At 36.0% G+C, this 16,081-nt stretch overlaps 1 protein-coding gene across 1 annotated transcript in view; it reads right to left on the bottom strand.

Moving 5' to 3' along the window:
• Positions 1–16,081, bottom strand: part of ABCA12 (ATP binding cassette subfamily A member 12) — a 114,424-nt gene that overhangs the window by 31,438 nt on the left and 66,905 nt on the right. Inside the window, exons 26-33 of the mRNA XM_003812517.6 lie at positions 15,567–15,803; positions 15,079–15,229; positions 12,546–12,798; positions 11,538–11,624; positions 10,706–10,799; positions 7,028–7,155; positions 5,478–5,565; positions 3,614–3,719 (exon numbers count right to left, since the gene is read on the bottom strand). Of these exons, the coding sequence (XP_003812565.5) occupies positions 3,614–3,719; positions 5,478–5,565; positions 7,028–7,155; positions 10,706–10,799; positions 11,538–11,624; positions 12,546–12,798; positions 15,079–15,229; positions 15,567–15,803 (1,144 nt within the window). The remainder of the gene's footprint in view (positions 1–3,613; positions 3,720–5,477; positions 5,566–7,027; positions 7,156–10,705; positions 10,800–11,537; positions 11,625–12,545; positions 12,799–15,078; positions 15,230–15,566; positions 15,804–16,081) is intronic.

Below are 16,081 nucleotides of genomic sequence, written 5' to 3' on the forward strand. Positions count from 1 at the left end.
GGGATATTACCGCTGACCCCATAGAAATACAAACAACCATCAGAGAATACTATGAACACCTCCATGCAAATAAACTAGAAAATGTAGAAAAAATGGATAAATTTCTGGACACATATACCCTCCCAAGACTGAGCCAGGAAGAAATTGAATCCCTGAATAGACCAATAACAAGTTCTGAAATTGAGGCAGTAATAAAAAACTTACCAACCAAAAAGAGCCCAGGACCAGATGGATTCACAGCTGAATTCTACCAGAGTATAAAGAAGAGCTGGTACAATGTCTGCTAAAATTATTCCAAATAATTGAAAAGGAGAGACTCCTCCCTAACTAATTCTATGAGGCCAGCATCATCTGATACCAAAACCTGGCAGAGATACCAAAAAAAAAAAAAAAAAAAAAAGAGGCTGTGCCTGATGGCTCATGCCTGTAATCCCAGCACTTTGGGAGCCCAAGGTGGGTGGATCACCTGAAGTCAGGAGTTCAAGACCAGCCTGCCCGGTAGAGACATGGTGAAACCCTGTCTCTACTAAAAATACAAAAAATTAGCCAGGCATGTGGCAGGCACCTGTAATCCCACCTACTTGGGAGGCTGGGGCAGGAGAATTGCTTGAACCCGGGAGGCAGAGGTTGCGGTGAGCTGAGATCGTGCCACTGCACTCCAGCCTGGGTGACTGAGTGAGACTCTGCCTCAAAAAAAAAAAAAAAAAAAAAAACTTCAGGCCAATATCCTTGATGAACATCGATGCAAAAATTCTCAATAAAACACTGGCAAACTCCAGTTTGCACATCAAAAGGCTTATCTGCCACAAGTTGGCTTTCATCCCTAGGATACAAGGTTGGTTCAACATATACAAATCAATAAATGTGATTTATCACATAAACAGAACTAAAGACAAAAACTGCAAGATTATCTCAATAGACGCGGAGAAGGCATTTGATAAAATCCAGCATCCCTTTTGTTAAAAACTCAAACTAGGTATTGAAGGAACATACCTCAAAATAGTAAGAGATGTATACGGCAAACCCACAGTCAATATCATACTGAATGGGCAAAAGCTGGAAGCATTCCCCCTGAAAACTGGCACAAGACAAGGATATGCTCTCTCACCACTCCTATTCAACACAGTATTGGAAGTTTTCGCCAGAGCAATCAGGCAAGGTAAAGAAATAAAGGTATTCAAATAGGAAGAGAGAAAGTCAAATTATCTTTGTTTGCAGTTGACATGATCCTATATCTAGAAAACCCCATTGTCCAGCCCAAAAGCTTCTTAAGCTAGGATAAGCAGCTTCAGCAAAATCTCAGGAGACAAAATCAATGTGCAAAAATTACTAGCATTCCTATACACCAACAGCAGGCAAGCAGAGAGCCAAATCATGAATGAACTCTCATTCACAATTGCTACAAAAAGAATAAAATACCTAGGAATACAGCTAACAAAGGAAGTGAAGGACCTCTTCAAGAGAACAACAAACCACTGCTCAAAGCAATCAGAGAGAACACAAACAAATGGAAAAACATTCCATGCTCATGGATAAGAAGAATCAATATCGTGAAAATGGCCATACTGCCCAAAGTAATTTACAGATTCAATGCTATTCCCATTAAACTACCATTGACATTCTTCACAGAATTAGAAAAAAAAATTTTAAATTCATATAGAACCAAAAAAAGAGATGGAATAGCTAAGACAATCCTAAGTAAAAAGAACAAAGCTGGAAGCATCACACTATCCAACTTCAAACTATACTACAAGGCTATAGTAATCAAAAAAGCATGGTACTGGTACAAGAACAGACACATAGACCAATGGAACAGAATGGAGAACTCAGAAATAAGACCACATACCTACGACCATCTGATCTCTGACAAACCTGACAAAAACAAACAATGGGGAAAAAGATTCCCTATTTAATAAATGATGCTGGGAGAACTGGCTAGCCATATGCAGAAAATTGAAACTGGACCCCTTTCTTACACCATATTCAAAAATTAACTGGAGATGGATTAAAGCCTTAAATGTAAAACCCAAAACTATAAAAACCCTAGAAGAAAATCTAGGCAATACCATTTGGGACATAGGCACGGGCAAAAATTTCATGATGAAAATGCCAAAAACAAAGCAATTGCAACAAAAGCAAAAATTGACAAATGGGATCTAATTAAACTAAAGAGCTTCTGCATAGAAAAGGAAACTTTCATCAGAGTGAACAGACAACCTACAGAATGGGAGAAAAATTTTGCCATCTGTCTGTCTGACAAAGGTCTAATATCCAGAGTCTTTAAAGAACTTAAATTTACTGGGGCGAGGGGGGAAGAAAACATTAAAAAGTGGGCAAAGGGCATGAACAGACACTTCTAAAAAGAAGACATACATGCAGCCAATAAACACATGAAAAAAAGCTCAACATCACTCATCATTAGAGAAATACAAATCAAAACCACAATGAGATACCATCTCAAAATAGTCAGAATGGCTATTAGTAAAAAGTCAAAAAGCAATAGATGCTGGCGAGGTTGCAGAGAAAAAGGAGCGCTTTTACACTGTTAGTAAGAATGTAAATTAGTTCAACCATTGTGGAAGACAGTGTGGTGATTCCTCAAAGATCTACAGGCAGAAATACCATTTCACCCAGCAGTCTTATTACTACATATATACCCAAAGGAATATAAATAATTTTGTTATAAAGATACATGCACATGTATGTTCACTGCAGTACTATTCACAATAGCAAAGATATGGAATCAACCTAAATGTCCATCAATGATAGACTGGATAAATAAAATGTGGTACATATACACCATGGAATACTATGCAGCCATAAAAAGGAATGAGATCATGTCCTTTGCAGGGAGATGGATGGAGCTGGAAGCCATTATCCTCAGCAAACTAATGTAGGAACAGAAAACCAAATACTGCACGTTCTCACTTATAAGTGGGAGCTGAATGCTGAGAATACATGGACACATGGTGGGGAACAACACACACTGGGGCCTGTCAGAGCGCAGAGGATGGAAGGAGGGAGAGCATGAGGAAGAATAGCTAATGGATGCTGGGCTTAATACCTAGGTGATGTGTTGATATGTGCAGCAAACCACCATGGCACATGTTTACCTATGTAACAAACCTGCACATCTGGCACATGTACCCCTGAACTTAAAATAAAAGTTGAAGAAAAATAATAATAAAAATAAAAAAGTAACCACTAACATATGTCAAAAAAGAAAGAAAAGTTTTGTCATCATATTTAGATTTGTGAACAGTATTTGTAAACATTAATTGTTTTTAAAAATTGTTTAGCCTATAGACAAGCACGTCGTTTAAAAATATTTTTCTTTGAGCTATAACTACTTGGTTGACAGCAGACATGCACGTGACGTCAGCATTATTATCCTGATTTGATAGATGAGAAAACTAAATTGACCTGAAGTTAAGAGGATTATCCAGAATGTTGCATCTGGCGATAGTTACTACTTCTAAACTCCTTTTAAAGACCTGTGATTTAGATACCATAAAATACCTGCCACCTGTGAAGAAACAGGATATAAAGTGCATTTTTATACAAAGAGTAACAGAAGTTGCAATACAGGACACTTTTGTGTTAGTAACTTTACCATGTCGGGCAGCATCGTATTTTGACATGTTAACTCGCAGAAGGAAATTATTCAGGCTGTTGAGGTAAGCTGGAAGGGAGTGATAGCCTTCTGGATCATACCATACCTATTAAATTCCAAAAGAAGGCAAGATCAATATTGCGTTCAAATAAATTAGGCTGTCTTAACATCTGACAGCTATCTTATTTATATTTAAAATAAGAGCATCAATTTTCCAATAATTTATTTTATCTTGGAAGATTATGCACTGTTCTCTAGAGTATTGACCATAGGCCTATAAATTTCCAATTTAGAAACAGGCAGAAATTGGGAAGAGTTGTTCTGTGGATAGCACTAAATTATTAGTTATTCAGGATCTCTTCTAGGCAAAGCTTGAAATAAACTGGAGAAATCATTATCTACATCCCTGTGGCAGATCCATGGGATTCTGAGACTAGAACTAAGGTATCCTGGCTGCCAATAATGGTAATAAAAACTAATGGAATAGACCAAGCTGGAGAAATAAATAAAATACATATACACGCATGGTGTCCTTAGCACAAGATTGAAAGCCTTGACATTCCTCCACTAATTTTTGATTCCTAATTATAACCTACCAAATGGGGCGCGATTTTACCTTCTATGTCATAAACAGAGAGATTTAATATACTGGTGAACCTCAATTCAAGAAACCCAATTACTAATTCAAAATAGCAAAGTTGATTTGGAGAGAAATGATTTTATATTAGAAATTCACGTTTGTGCAAGAATATTTACTGTGTGTGTGGAGAGAGAGAAGAGAGGAAGAAAAGGAAAGCACTGAAATCCCCAGCACCACTAATTACTTTCTATATGATTTACTGTAAAAATCAGCTAAAATAGACTCAGTAATATTTATCACACAGGGATGCTGTGAGCGGAAAATTAGGTAGTTTGTGTAAAAGATGATACTCGTGGTTGGCACATAATCGTCACGAAATGGACATTAGTTCCCCCACTTTCCCAAAGACTGTGTATGTCTCTTACTACCAGATGAGAAATATGTGTAGACAATTTTAAATCCCTATGACTACCATTGATCACATAGGTAAGAATATGCATCTGATCCCGTGACTCTACCTCATTTTAGGTATAATCTAAAAGGAAAAATAAGTGAGCAGAATTATTTATCTCCATTAAATTTGGTTAAAGTTTCCAGGTTCTTTAAGAAGCAAGGCTAAACATATACGTTTTCATTTCTAAATAGTTATGACATATACACAAGAAAAGTGCAGGTAATAAAGTATAGTGTTACCAAAAAAATTCTGAAGGAAGTACATCCCTTAAACTATACACGGGTTGAGAAATAAGAATTGCCAGCCTCCAGAACGCCTTTTCCCTGACCCTCTGTGTCCTTCCAAATCACAATACCCTCCCTTTCCCCTAAACAAACGGTTGAGTTTTGCCTATAAACTCTCAAAGTTTACAGTAAATGTAATCATAGTCAATGTATTCCTTTTTGTCTTTTCTTTCCTTATTAATAATGTTTGGGAGATTTAACTTGCTTGTTACATGGAGCTGAGTTCTTTCATTTCCATTGCTGAAAGTTTTATTGAATGAATATGAAACAGTTTATTTCTATATTCTGCATGTGGGCATTTTGGATTGCGTTTTTGGCTATTATGAGAAATGCTACTATGTATACACATTTGTACGTGTGTCCTGATGCTAATGTGTACATGTTTCCCTAGGGTACATACACAGAATTGGAACCACTGTGCCCTGGGTTATGCACAATGCCAAATCGATTGTACCCATATTTTGTTTTCACTTCATGAAAATGATTAAACATATCAATTTCACCTTCTCATTTGTATGACATTCCAGAAAAAAGATCAAAATTTACCTTGGCAAGTGTTCTATTGGCAGGGACTCCTGTTATATCAAAACGAAGGTCTTTTGTCAAAGGCAGCCCAAAACTCCAACCTCCATATCTACAGAGAGTAATAAAAATATATCTTTGGTTTAGTGGAGAAAATCTTCTTAAATAGATCTAAAATACTTAACGAGGAGCTCAACTTTTTTTTTCTGTTAGGAACACATTTACAGTATAAAATGAATACTGCCTGACAAATATTTTACATTTCTATCAATTCTTTTTATCATATTTCAGTCTCAAGTGTACATTATAACTAGAGGCAATAAGTCCTAAACAACTGCATATGTTTAGTAGTCATCCTGAAAATGAGTGACATATAATGTAATCAGTTTCTCCATCTTAACTGACCCATCTACCATCTCAAATATCTTAATATTTTATTACTCAAATATTCCTTTTAGGTAACTAATATGGAAGTGATATAATATCAGTTCATATCTTTTTTCAAATGGCTCAATTTCTTCTATATAACAAATTTTCCCCTATATTGTCCCCAGACATTATACATTTTTTTCTCCCTGAATATTTGAGGGCAAGTTGGGTCTTGTCAATTCATGTCAACTGCTTGTCAATTCATGGTATAAAAATGAAAAGTTGATTTTTAAAATCCAAGTAGTAATTTTAAGAATAGGTTAATTTAACTGCCTACCAAATTAAGGACAGACTAAATAAATAATGGTGCAGTCACACTAGAATAATCTTGTGACTGTCATCCTAAATGTAGTGCTATAGAGCTATATATTTTTGACATGCAAATAACATCATAGTATGTAATTCACTTTTTTCAAAGGCAGATTTTAAGACAGTTGGTTTATAATAAAACCCATTTTGTTAAAAATATTTACATGTATATCTGTGACAAAGAAACTTCTGGAAGGATATACACCAAAATATCAATAGTGCTTATATCTGTGTGGAGAAATAATATTCTTTTTCTTCTTTTTGCTTATCTGTAGTTTCTAATTATTTTTTACAATATTAATCATGGATGTATATTGAGAAACAAAGGAGGGAAAAGATGGAGGAAAGAAGAAAATGGCAGCAATTGAAGGTCTACCAACTTTGTGTCCATGACAAATGCTTGGGTGGCTTAAGTACAAGCACATTTCCTTGCTACACATGAACAACACATTTTGTCCATATGCAGATATCACACTCTTAAGTTTTGAGATATTCATATTGGAACTGAGGCCAATTGTCATCAAAAGTCATGCCTTAAACCTCTCCAAGTTGGTATAAGTCAGTCAATAAATTCCCTTTGGCTTCAAGGAAAAAAAAAATATGTACAAACTTAACAGTACATTTTTGAGGCCTAATATAACCATTGGTTTTCCATTTGCTCAAATCTTAATTTAGAGTCATTATTTACATTTCAATATATAAGGCTGTTTAAATAAAACTGAGAATTTAACCATGTAAAATGTAAACAATAGAAATTTGTATCTATTGTCTCTTTAGAAGGCAGCTACCATTAAAATTAGCAAGCAATTAAATATGTTATAAACAGATTATTTTACCTTTTTTGGACAAACTCATTTGCAGTTGATATAAGATAATTTTCCACTCGTTGCCCAGTGAGGTTATAAATTACCTGGGATGAGTAAGTTCTTCTGTGCGGTGGGGAATAGTTAAATTTAGGACATTCCTGGAAAATAAAGTTAAAAATGAATTTTTTTCTGGCCAATGCTGTGCAAGTTAAATAAACAATGTCAAGGAGCTTCAGTCTCATCATTTGTCTATTACTGCAACTGGTAGAGTGTGATAAGACTGTCCTTTGACTCTAAAGAGCTTTGAAAAAGAAGTCATCTCACCTACACCAAGAAATTAGAACAAATAGTTATTATTCATGTAGAGCAAATCCCTATGTTTAGGACTCACTTAAAGGCCTGAAAGAACACAAGTTAACAAATGTGTGATATTTCCTTCACTGTGCTGAGGCTTAATATGTTTGGACAATAATGTTAAACATTAAGATGATAAAATTTCCTCAATAATTCTCAAGGAAGGAAAAAAATATTTGCCACAAATTGAAAATATAACACTTTTCAAGGATTGATAGCAGTGGATGAAAAGTTTATGATACATTAGTTTTAGTATGCAACCTAAGACTCAGCTTAGTTATATGTATATTAGTTAATATTATATATGTATATATGTGTGTATGTATATTAGTTTGATATATATAAACTTTTAGTTTGGGATTATTTTAGATTTACAGAAAAGTCACAAAGCTAGTGGAGAGTTCCTGTGTACCCTGGTCACTTTCCCTTGTGGGTACTTACATTACCAAGTATATTTGTTTAGAGCTTAGTTTAACCATTTATATTTATGCCTGTAACTTTCTTTGCTTCCTGACAACTTAATTTTCAGTGTAGCTTCTCATGCTTCATTGCAATGAAGTTTAGTATGGGAAAAGTCTAGCACGTTTTTATAGTGCCACCTGTCTATCTCAAGAACATAAAGTTCCAGCTTGCTCTAAAGAAAATCGGTGCTGGATTTTATCTTATATCAAGTTATATCAACATGAAGATCACATTCCAGAGTGACACTGCTTTCACAAATAATTAAAAGAGAATACTCTTATGTATTGGTGTAATTTTTAAATTATACTATACATAGAGAAATGCACATGTATTATCTGTACTGCCTGATGAATTTTGACAAACTGACACACCTGTGTAACCAGTCACCAACAACCAAGACAAGATACAGAACAGGACCACTACCTCAGAAGCCCCCTCATCACACTCCCTTCAAATTACTATCACTCCCAAAGTAACAGACACAGCGTAGTTTTGCCTATTTTTATATTTTATATTAATGGAATAGTATAAATGTGTTTTCTTGTGTCTGGTTCTTTTCACTCATTATTATGATTATGAGAATCTTCCATATGTTATGTATGGTGGTCAATCAATCATTCTCATTTTGTTTATATACTACTGTGGAAATATATTATATTTGACATTACCTATTCTGTTAGTGAGCATTATTCACATTTCTGATGGGTATATAGTAAGAGTGGAATTGCAGGTCCCACAGATATGCAAATTTTTACCATTGGGATACATTGCCAAGCAGTTTTAAAAACTGTTTGCACAAAATTAAATTCCCAGAGCAGAATATGAGAGTTCTGGTTGCTGCATATTTTTGTTAACACTTAGAATTTTTCCTCTTCTTCATTTTAGCCATTCTGGTGAGTGTGGAGTGGTATTGCTTTGTGCCTTAAATTTGTATGTCCCTGATGACTACCTTTTTATATATTTATTGGCCATTTGGATATGCTCTTTGTACAGTGTCTCATGGTTGTTGCTAATTTTTCTGCTGTGTTATTTATCTTTTTCTCATTGATTTGCAGTTCTTTGTACACACATTTATTCTGGATATGAGTCCTTTGTTGTATATTGTGAATATCATTCTCTACTCTGTGGATTTCCTTTTTACTCTCTTCATCTTTTGATGTATATACAGTATAATTTTTTTTCTCTCTCAAAAAACTTAGTACTTTTTCCATATTGTATGTCTGGTATACAGAGCATCAATTATGCAAAGTGACCTCATTGTTATTAAATAGTTGGAAATAGATTTAGGGATGTTAATTAAATGACAAAAATTGGTTGGAAAAAATTGAAGATCTACTGGATTTTTAATTTATTTTAATTTATTTATTTTGAGACAGGGTCTCTCTCTGTCACCCAGGCTGGAGTGCTATGGTGCAATCACAGCACTGCAGCCTTGACCCCGTGGGCTCAAGCCATCATCCCACTTCAGCCCCACCAAGTAGCTGGGACTACATGTGCACACCACTACACCCAGCTAATTTTTAAATTTTTTGTAGAGATAAGGTCTCACTATGTTGCCCAAGCTGGTCTTGAACTCCTGGGCTCAAGCAATCCTCCCACCTCCCAAAGTACTGGGATTACAGGCATGAGCCACTGCACCTGGCCTAGATTTTTCAGATTAATAAAAACTATACAAATTTCAATTTTAAATATTAAGTTAGGTAACTTTTACTGTGAACTAAAGAAATACATAAAGAACTTCTGAAGTTAGCTAAATTCGATAAAGGATTTTAAAACTTTTAATACTGGGTTAAGACTAATTTTTTTTTTACCACCCAGGCTGGAGTGCAGTGGTACAGCCTTGAACTCCCACCAAGGCTCAAGCCATCCTCTCACCTCAGCCTCCTGAGTGGCTGGGACCACAGACGCGTGTCACCATGCCCAGCAAATTTTATTTTACTTTTTATATTTTTGGTAGAGATGGGGTTTCACCATGTTGCCCAGGCTGGTCTTGAACTCCTGAGCTCAAGCAATCCACCAGCCTCAGCCTCCCAATGTGCTGGGATTACAGGCTTGAGCCATCACACCTGGCCAAGACTAATTTTTAAATATGCAGGGATTCCAAAAGACTCTTTTTGGGTCCCAACTCTTATTGTTAGTAACTATTTTGCATAAGAACACCAAAATGGGTTGCATTCACTGAAGATATTTTCATTATAAACTATTATACCAAGACACTTCAGTGTACAACCATATGTCACGCTGAAGAAAATATTGCAAGAAATTTAGTTGGCAATATAGTAACTATTAGAAACTAATAGTGACCTTTTTTCTTCAACAATCTTGAACTTCTCTAGTGAATGTGGTTCTCGTACAAGTGTGGTGAACTGATAGGCTTAGAAAACTAAGGTCCGCATCAATAGAATACAGAGTAAGTGATAAATAATTTTTTTGTTTTTTCAGGAAATGATTTTTTTCCTGAAGCCTGGAGGTGTTGCTTAGAGACACATGGAGTTCTGTTCTAGACTTATACATTATTGACTTCCCAGCTGACCACTACAGTGGCAGTCTTGCTATATTTCAAATATGACAGTTATGGTCGCATTTTTTCCTGTGAAGCATAGAGCCTTCTACTTAGTTCTAAATTGAGACCAAAAATTCATTTTCGGTTGGTTTCCACAAAGACCATCATAGAATTACCTACCTTTGGAAATTGGTCCCGAGATGGATTTATAACAGTAAGCTGATGTTCAAAGTCAGTATTTTTTGAGCTGCCCAGATCCATATTTCTGAGCTACTAGCTTCCATAAAATGAACTTATACTGATTCTTTGGTAACCTAGAGAGATCTTTCGAGCTTTCGATATTTATTCCCGTATTTTTCCCATTTCACTGAAACTGAATTCCATCTTACCTGGACATTTTCTGAGCAGGAGCAAACACCAAAATTAGTGATGGGTTCTCCACTGGTGTTCCATTTTTCCAGACTGTCTTTGTTTAAACACTGTCTGCAAGTTAAAATGATATTGCTATGAGGTGTGTATGTCTATGTGTTCTCATGTTTACATATGAGCATGTAAACAAGTATTTGGTATTAAGTTCATGTGTGTAGTCACAGAACAATTTAATGATTTTTCATAACTTCAGTGTACATTGCTCCACCATTTCCAAATGATTTGACATTTTGTGATGGGGGACAAGGGAAAGCATTTATTGATTACATAGTATTGAGACCAGTGCTTATTGAATTGTCTTACTGTGTCAGGATGGGGTTTCTTCTCTCCTTTATACTCTTTGCAGAGAGGAAGGGATACTTTAGCATAATAATACACCAAGGTCATGTTTACATGAGTTATGTATTAATACTATCTTAGACGTTCAAATAAGCAACACTATATAGTGCAAATGAGAACTGGAGTCTCAGCTAGATAAGTATCTTAGTCTCTGTGGGCCTCAGTTCTTTATCTGTAAAATGGGATGAATAATCCACAAGATTGTGATAATTAAATGAAAATATGTATACAAGAGAGTTGTACAAATCATAAGACATCTAATATTTATTGGTATAGCATAGGATAACTAAGAAATGAACTAAAGGAGATAGACAAAATCTGTTAAACAGGGATTTCTATCAGGGTACAGCTTTCTTCCAGGCAAATAACAGACACACACACCCACATACACATGCACACACTCAAACTGGAATGCTGAAAACAACAAAAAATAGAAGAGCAAGAACCACTTACAGATCACTGGTGTTCAGACACATGTTGTCAATTCCAGGGAAGTCCCACATTGCTGAGACAAGTGCTTCCGTGCTCGGGTGATAATTACTGCAATATGAAAGGACAGAAACAAATTCATGATTTTTCTACTAGTCTCCCATATTAAAATCATGCTTGAAGAAATGAAATGTGCTGTATATAGAAGGGTTTTCTTTTTCTTTTTTGAGACAGAGTCTTGCTGTGTTGCCCAGGCTGGAGTGCAGTGGTGCAATCACACGGCTCAATGCAACCTCAGCCTCCCGGGTTCAAGCAATGCTTATACCTCAGACACCCGAATTGCTGATATTGCAGGTGAGTGCCACCAGGCCTGGCTAATTTTTGTATTTGTAGTAGAGACGGGGTTTTGCCACGTTGGCAGGCTGGTCTCAAACTCTGGAGCTCAAGTAATCAGCCCACCTTGGCTTCCCAAGGTGCTATGATTACAGGCGTGAGCCACTGCACTCAGCCTAGGACTGTTTTCTTAATCTAAGAAATCTGAAAAAAGACACAGTCTCAGGAAAAGAAAGAAAGGTATCACAGGAAAATGCACATGTCTCTATTTGGCTGCCTTCTTATTCACCTAATTGTCACATGCATCAGTGATCACCTATTGTATATGTAACATTATATTACACAGGATTCTGACATTGCTATTTAATATTTGTGAGACCAATAAAAAGTTATGTGCTGTATATTACAACAGATTGGGAAGCCATACCTAGCCTGGATTTCTTAATTAAAGTCTAGTCATTATAAATAAATATCTACTATAACTTTAGTTTTAGATGAATGCAAAAACTCTGAAAAAACTATTTGTTGGCAATAGAAGTAACATATTGCAATCAATCAAACTGTTCATTCCTTTAGCAGAATCAGGTACCATGGCTTCTAAGCACTTTATTCTCCAGATCTCATGGCATTCATTCAGGTACAACCACACTCCTGGAAGCATTTTGGAAACATTCTTTTAGTTAACAGAAGGAAACTTACGCATAGAAGGCTGTCTGTTCGGAGGTACCATAAAGAGAGGGGGAGATCTGAATCTCTGGATAACTGTTGCTGGAATTTCTCAGTGTGCCAAGGCCCATGGCAGTGGTAACAAAGACGATGGGGAGGATAACCTGAGCAATGAGACCTTTCCAGTTCCTGCGGGTGTGGTGGAACCTCTTGATGAGTATAGCCATGATCTTCTTCAGCAACAGTCCAAAGCCATCCAGCCTCTCTCCTCTTGTCAGGATTTTGTCTGATTAAGAAAAAGAGATTGGATATGGTTCTGGGAAATCTTGATAAGCAATAAAATAACTTCAGAAACTATATATAAATGGTATAATACACTGTGGTGGGAAAAGCTTTTAAAGATTTGGATTTGAGGTTCAGCAATGTTATTTCTCAGCCTTAGCCTTGGACCTTCCATTGGGAAAACTGAGAACTATAATATCCATCTCACATAGAACTGTGTGTAAAGTGATTTGAAAATTCTAATTCACTATACACAAAATACTATTAGTCACAGGCATAGTAATTTTACATGTCAAAGTTAGATATCTAGAATTTCATAAATGAATATTGACCTCAAACCCTAAAGTCTCAATGCAGACCCAGTATATATTACTAATACTCAAGAGATAGTTTCTATGAAGAGACTAAATACATGTGAGACAAATACAAACTCAAACACCAACCTAATCTAACAATTTGTTCCTATTGTGAGTAACTTAGTGACTGTAAGTCTAATTGGCTCTGATTCTAACATGAGGTCCAATTAATTCACACTAAGAGTAGGAAAAGGTAAATCCTCTCTTCCAGAGTACAATTCTGGTTCAACCACATATTTATTACATTCTCTTTAGAAATTTGGAATGATTATATGGCCTTTCAAAACTCCATTTTTGCCACTAGAGTTATTTAAAAAAAAGAACTCATTAGAAAAAATATCTACCATCCCCCTACTTTGAAATGCTTTTCTAGTGCTGAGAAAAATTCCATGGCAGAGCAGCTATAGAGGCCATAAACCATTGCTTCCTCAATAGAGCTCTATGGCTAATAATTTCAGCACTCCCTCTAAAAACAGGTTCAACTATGGCATTCTCTCCGAAAGCCTGCCACCACGCACACCTTCATAGGTGATAAGATGATGGTATTCATCAACTCTGCGTATATTTTAAGTTTTCCATCAGAAATTATGCAGCGCAAAAATCATGATCTTCATTTAGCTGATAAGAAAAAATACAAAGCTGCTTAATTTAAAATGAATTCCAATTAGAGTGAACAAGTTTAAATGCAAACTCATATCTCTGCAAAAGGGAATTGTAGAAGGAGCTGAATATTTTCAGTTAATTAGTATGCTTTTCTGTTTCTTGAGAAATTACATGTGGATGACTTACAGGTGTATCAAATGAAATAAATGTGCTTTCTAAAAGATAATGTCAATGAAGGGAACATTTGGACTGAAGAATAGTTTCAAATTATAAGACACATGCAGAGGCACATACTTAGCCTTTGCTTCCTGCAGCAGATGACCACTTTCTAATAAAAGTCCTCAATGCCATGGAGGCCACAATTATATTCCCCAAAAGAAAAGAAATGAGAACTATGACAGAGGACAAATTAGCCTCCAGTTCCAGAATTATACAAACATCAGAGATTATCTTTCCTGACTTTGAGAGCCAGGCAAATGTTTAATTAAAAGTTCTGTTCCTAGAGATTTTTTTCTGTAAGCAAAAACTGTTGAAATGACTACTCCATGATTTATATATCATTTTACTCTATGCTTCCTTAAGTAAATGGTGTTTCCAGAGGTATAAATTAACTGTCAGAAAGAGAAGAGACAATAAAAGTTATTTTCAAAAGAGCCCAATCCCACAAAGTCGTGTCAAGCAACATGATTTTTTAAGCATATCCTATGTTAAGGATTAGGGGAGGAAATCTACTATTACAGACTCTTAGCCATCAAGTCCAAATTAATTAACTCAGAAACTCTCCCCAAAAGCAGTTTCTCAGCACCTGAAAGACTCAGAGTCACGTAGGTTAGACATGTTTTCCATTGAGGGTACCATAAAGAGCGGCAACTCCTTTTCTTCCTTTTTTTTTTTTTTTTTTTTTTACTTTTTTTATGACTATTGTCTCTACTTCAATATGTCTAATAACAAGGAGTGAACTACCTTACATGGTAATCTTGTCCATTGTTAGCCCCGATTACAAGAAGAATTTTACCTTGCTGAACATGAACTGAAATTGTAGAAGTTACTTCTTGAAAACAATTTCTGGTGGGGAGGTGGAATACTCATCACCATGCTATCAAGAGAGTTCTTTCACATTCTTCAAAGTACTTTTGAAATAGACAATTCGATTTGGTTTAATGAATATTTTATATCTTAAAAAAGGAGGCTTAAATTTCCTTAGTGTTTTTTGAATTTAGAATGAAACTTTAGAGTTGAATTTTTAAAAATCAAAGTCTGTCTGTGATTTTTCTCATTTATGTCATCTATTGGAATTAAACAAAATATCCACATTAGATTCATACCATCTCTGTCTGTGAAATTGCTGCTGCTCACAGATAAATCGTCAGGAGTTGAGATGCCATTGGCATTGGAATTCCCAATTTTCTTTTGTGTTAAGTGCTCAAGACTCATGGCACTATTTTTTTGTGACTCTTTGGTCAAGTTCAGAAAGACCTAGAAAGAGAAGCCAGATCACTTCATTAACATGAAAAGTGCATGTCTTTTCTCATTTCTAAGCTTACCTTTGATTTTGAACTTTTATCACATTTACTGAGACAAATTTTTCCCGTCTGACTTCAAGTGAATATTTCTGTATGTAAAAGATACGTGCTGTCTAGCTGGGGCAACATTTTATTCTCAGTCTTACATAAGAATAGTACTGAAAAAATGTTAAGCTTTTCTAATTTTGTGAACTATTTAAAAAATTTTTTTAGAAAAATGGCACATATTCCTTCAAAGGGAACAGCAAGTTATATCAGCTTGAAGAAAAAAAAGAAATATTGAGGTATACCTCCTCCACGGTGGTATCTGAAATGCCGTAGCACCCAATGTTGAGGTCACCCATGCCATTGTCGAGTGCCCGTAGGAGTGAAAGGTAGGCCCCTGAGACTTTGGTGCTGAATGGAGGAAGTACATAAACAAGCTCTCCCCCAATATCCTCCTTGAGGTAGGCTTCGGGGAGATGTGATTGGATCATTGCTGTCACGGCCATGGTGTCACATACTGCATTTGCATTTAAATTTGGACTCTAAGAGAGAAAAGTAGGAATTAAAACACTCCCCTCTCTTTACACTATAGTGCCCCAGGCCCTAATCAGAGGGTGAGGTGATGAGCTCTTTTAGGCCACTCCACACCTGAGTCAGATCATAACATCACTGCTCTAGAGACCCCTTTGCCACTTGGGTCCCTATTCTACTGGCCCCATTCTCCCACGTCACGCTGTCCCTTCTCTAACCCCCTCCCTCTCATTTGCTCTACTCTAGCAACAACAGTCTCTTTTCTGTTGCTAGAGGGCTTTGGGTTCAG

The sequence above is a fragment of the Pan paniscus genome, chromosome 13, assembly GCF_029289425.2.
Source record: "Pan paniscus chromosome 13, NHGRI_mPanPan1-v2.0_pri, whole genome shotgun sequence".
In the NCBI taxonomy this organism is placed as follows: Eukaryota; Metazoa; Chordata; class Mammalia; order Primates; family Hominidae; genus Pan; species Pan paniscus.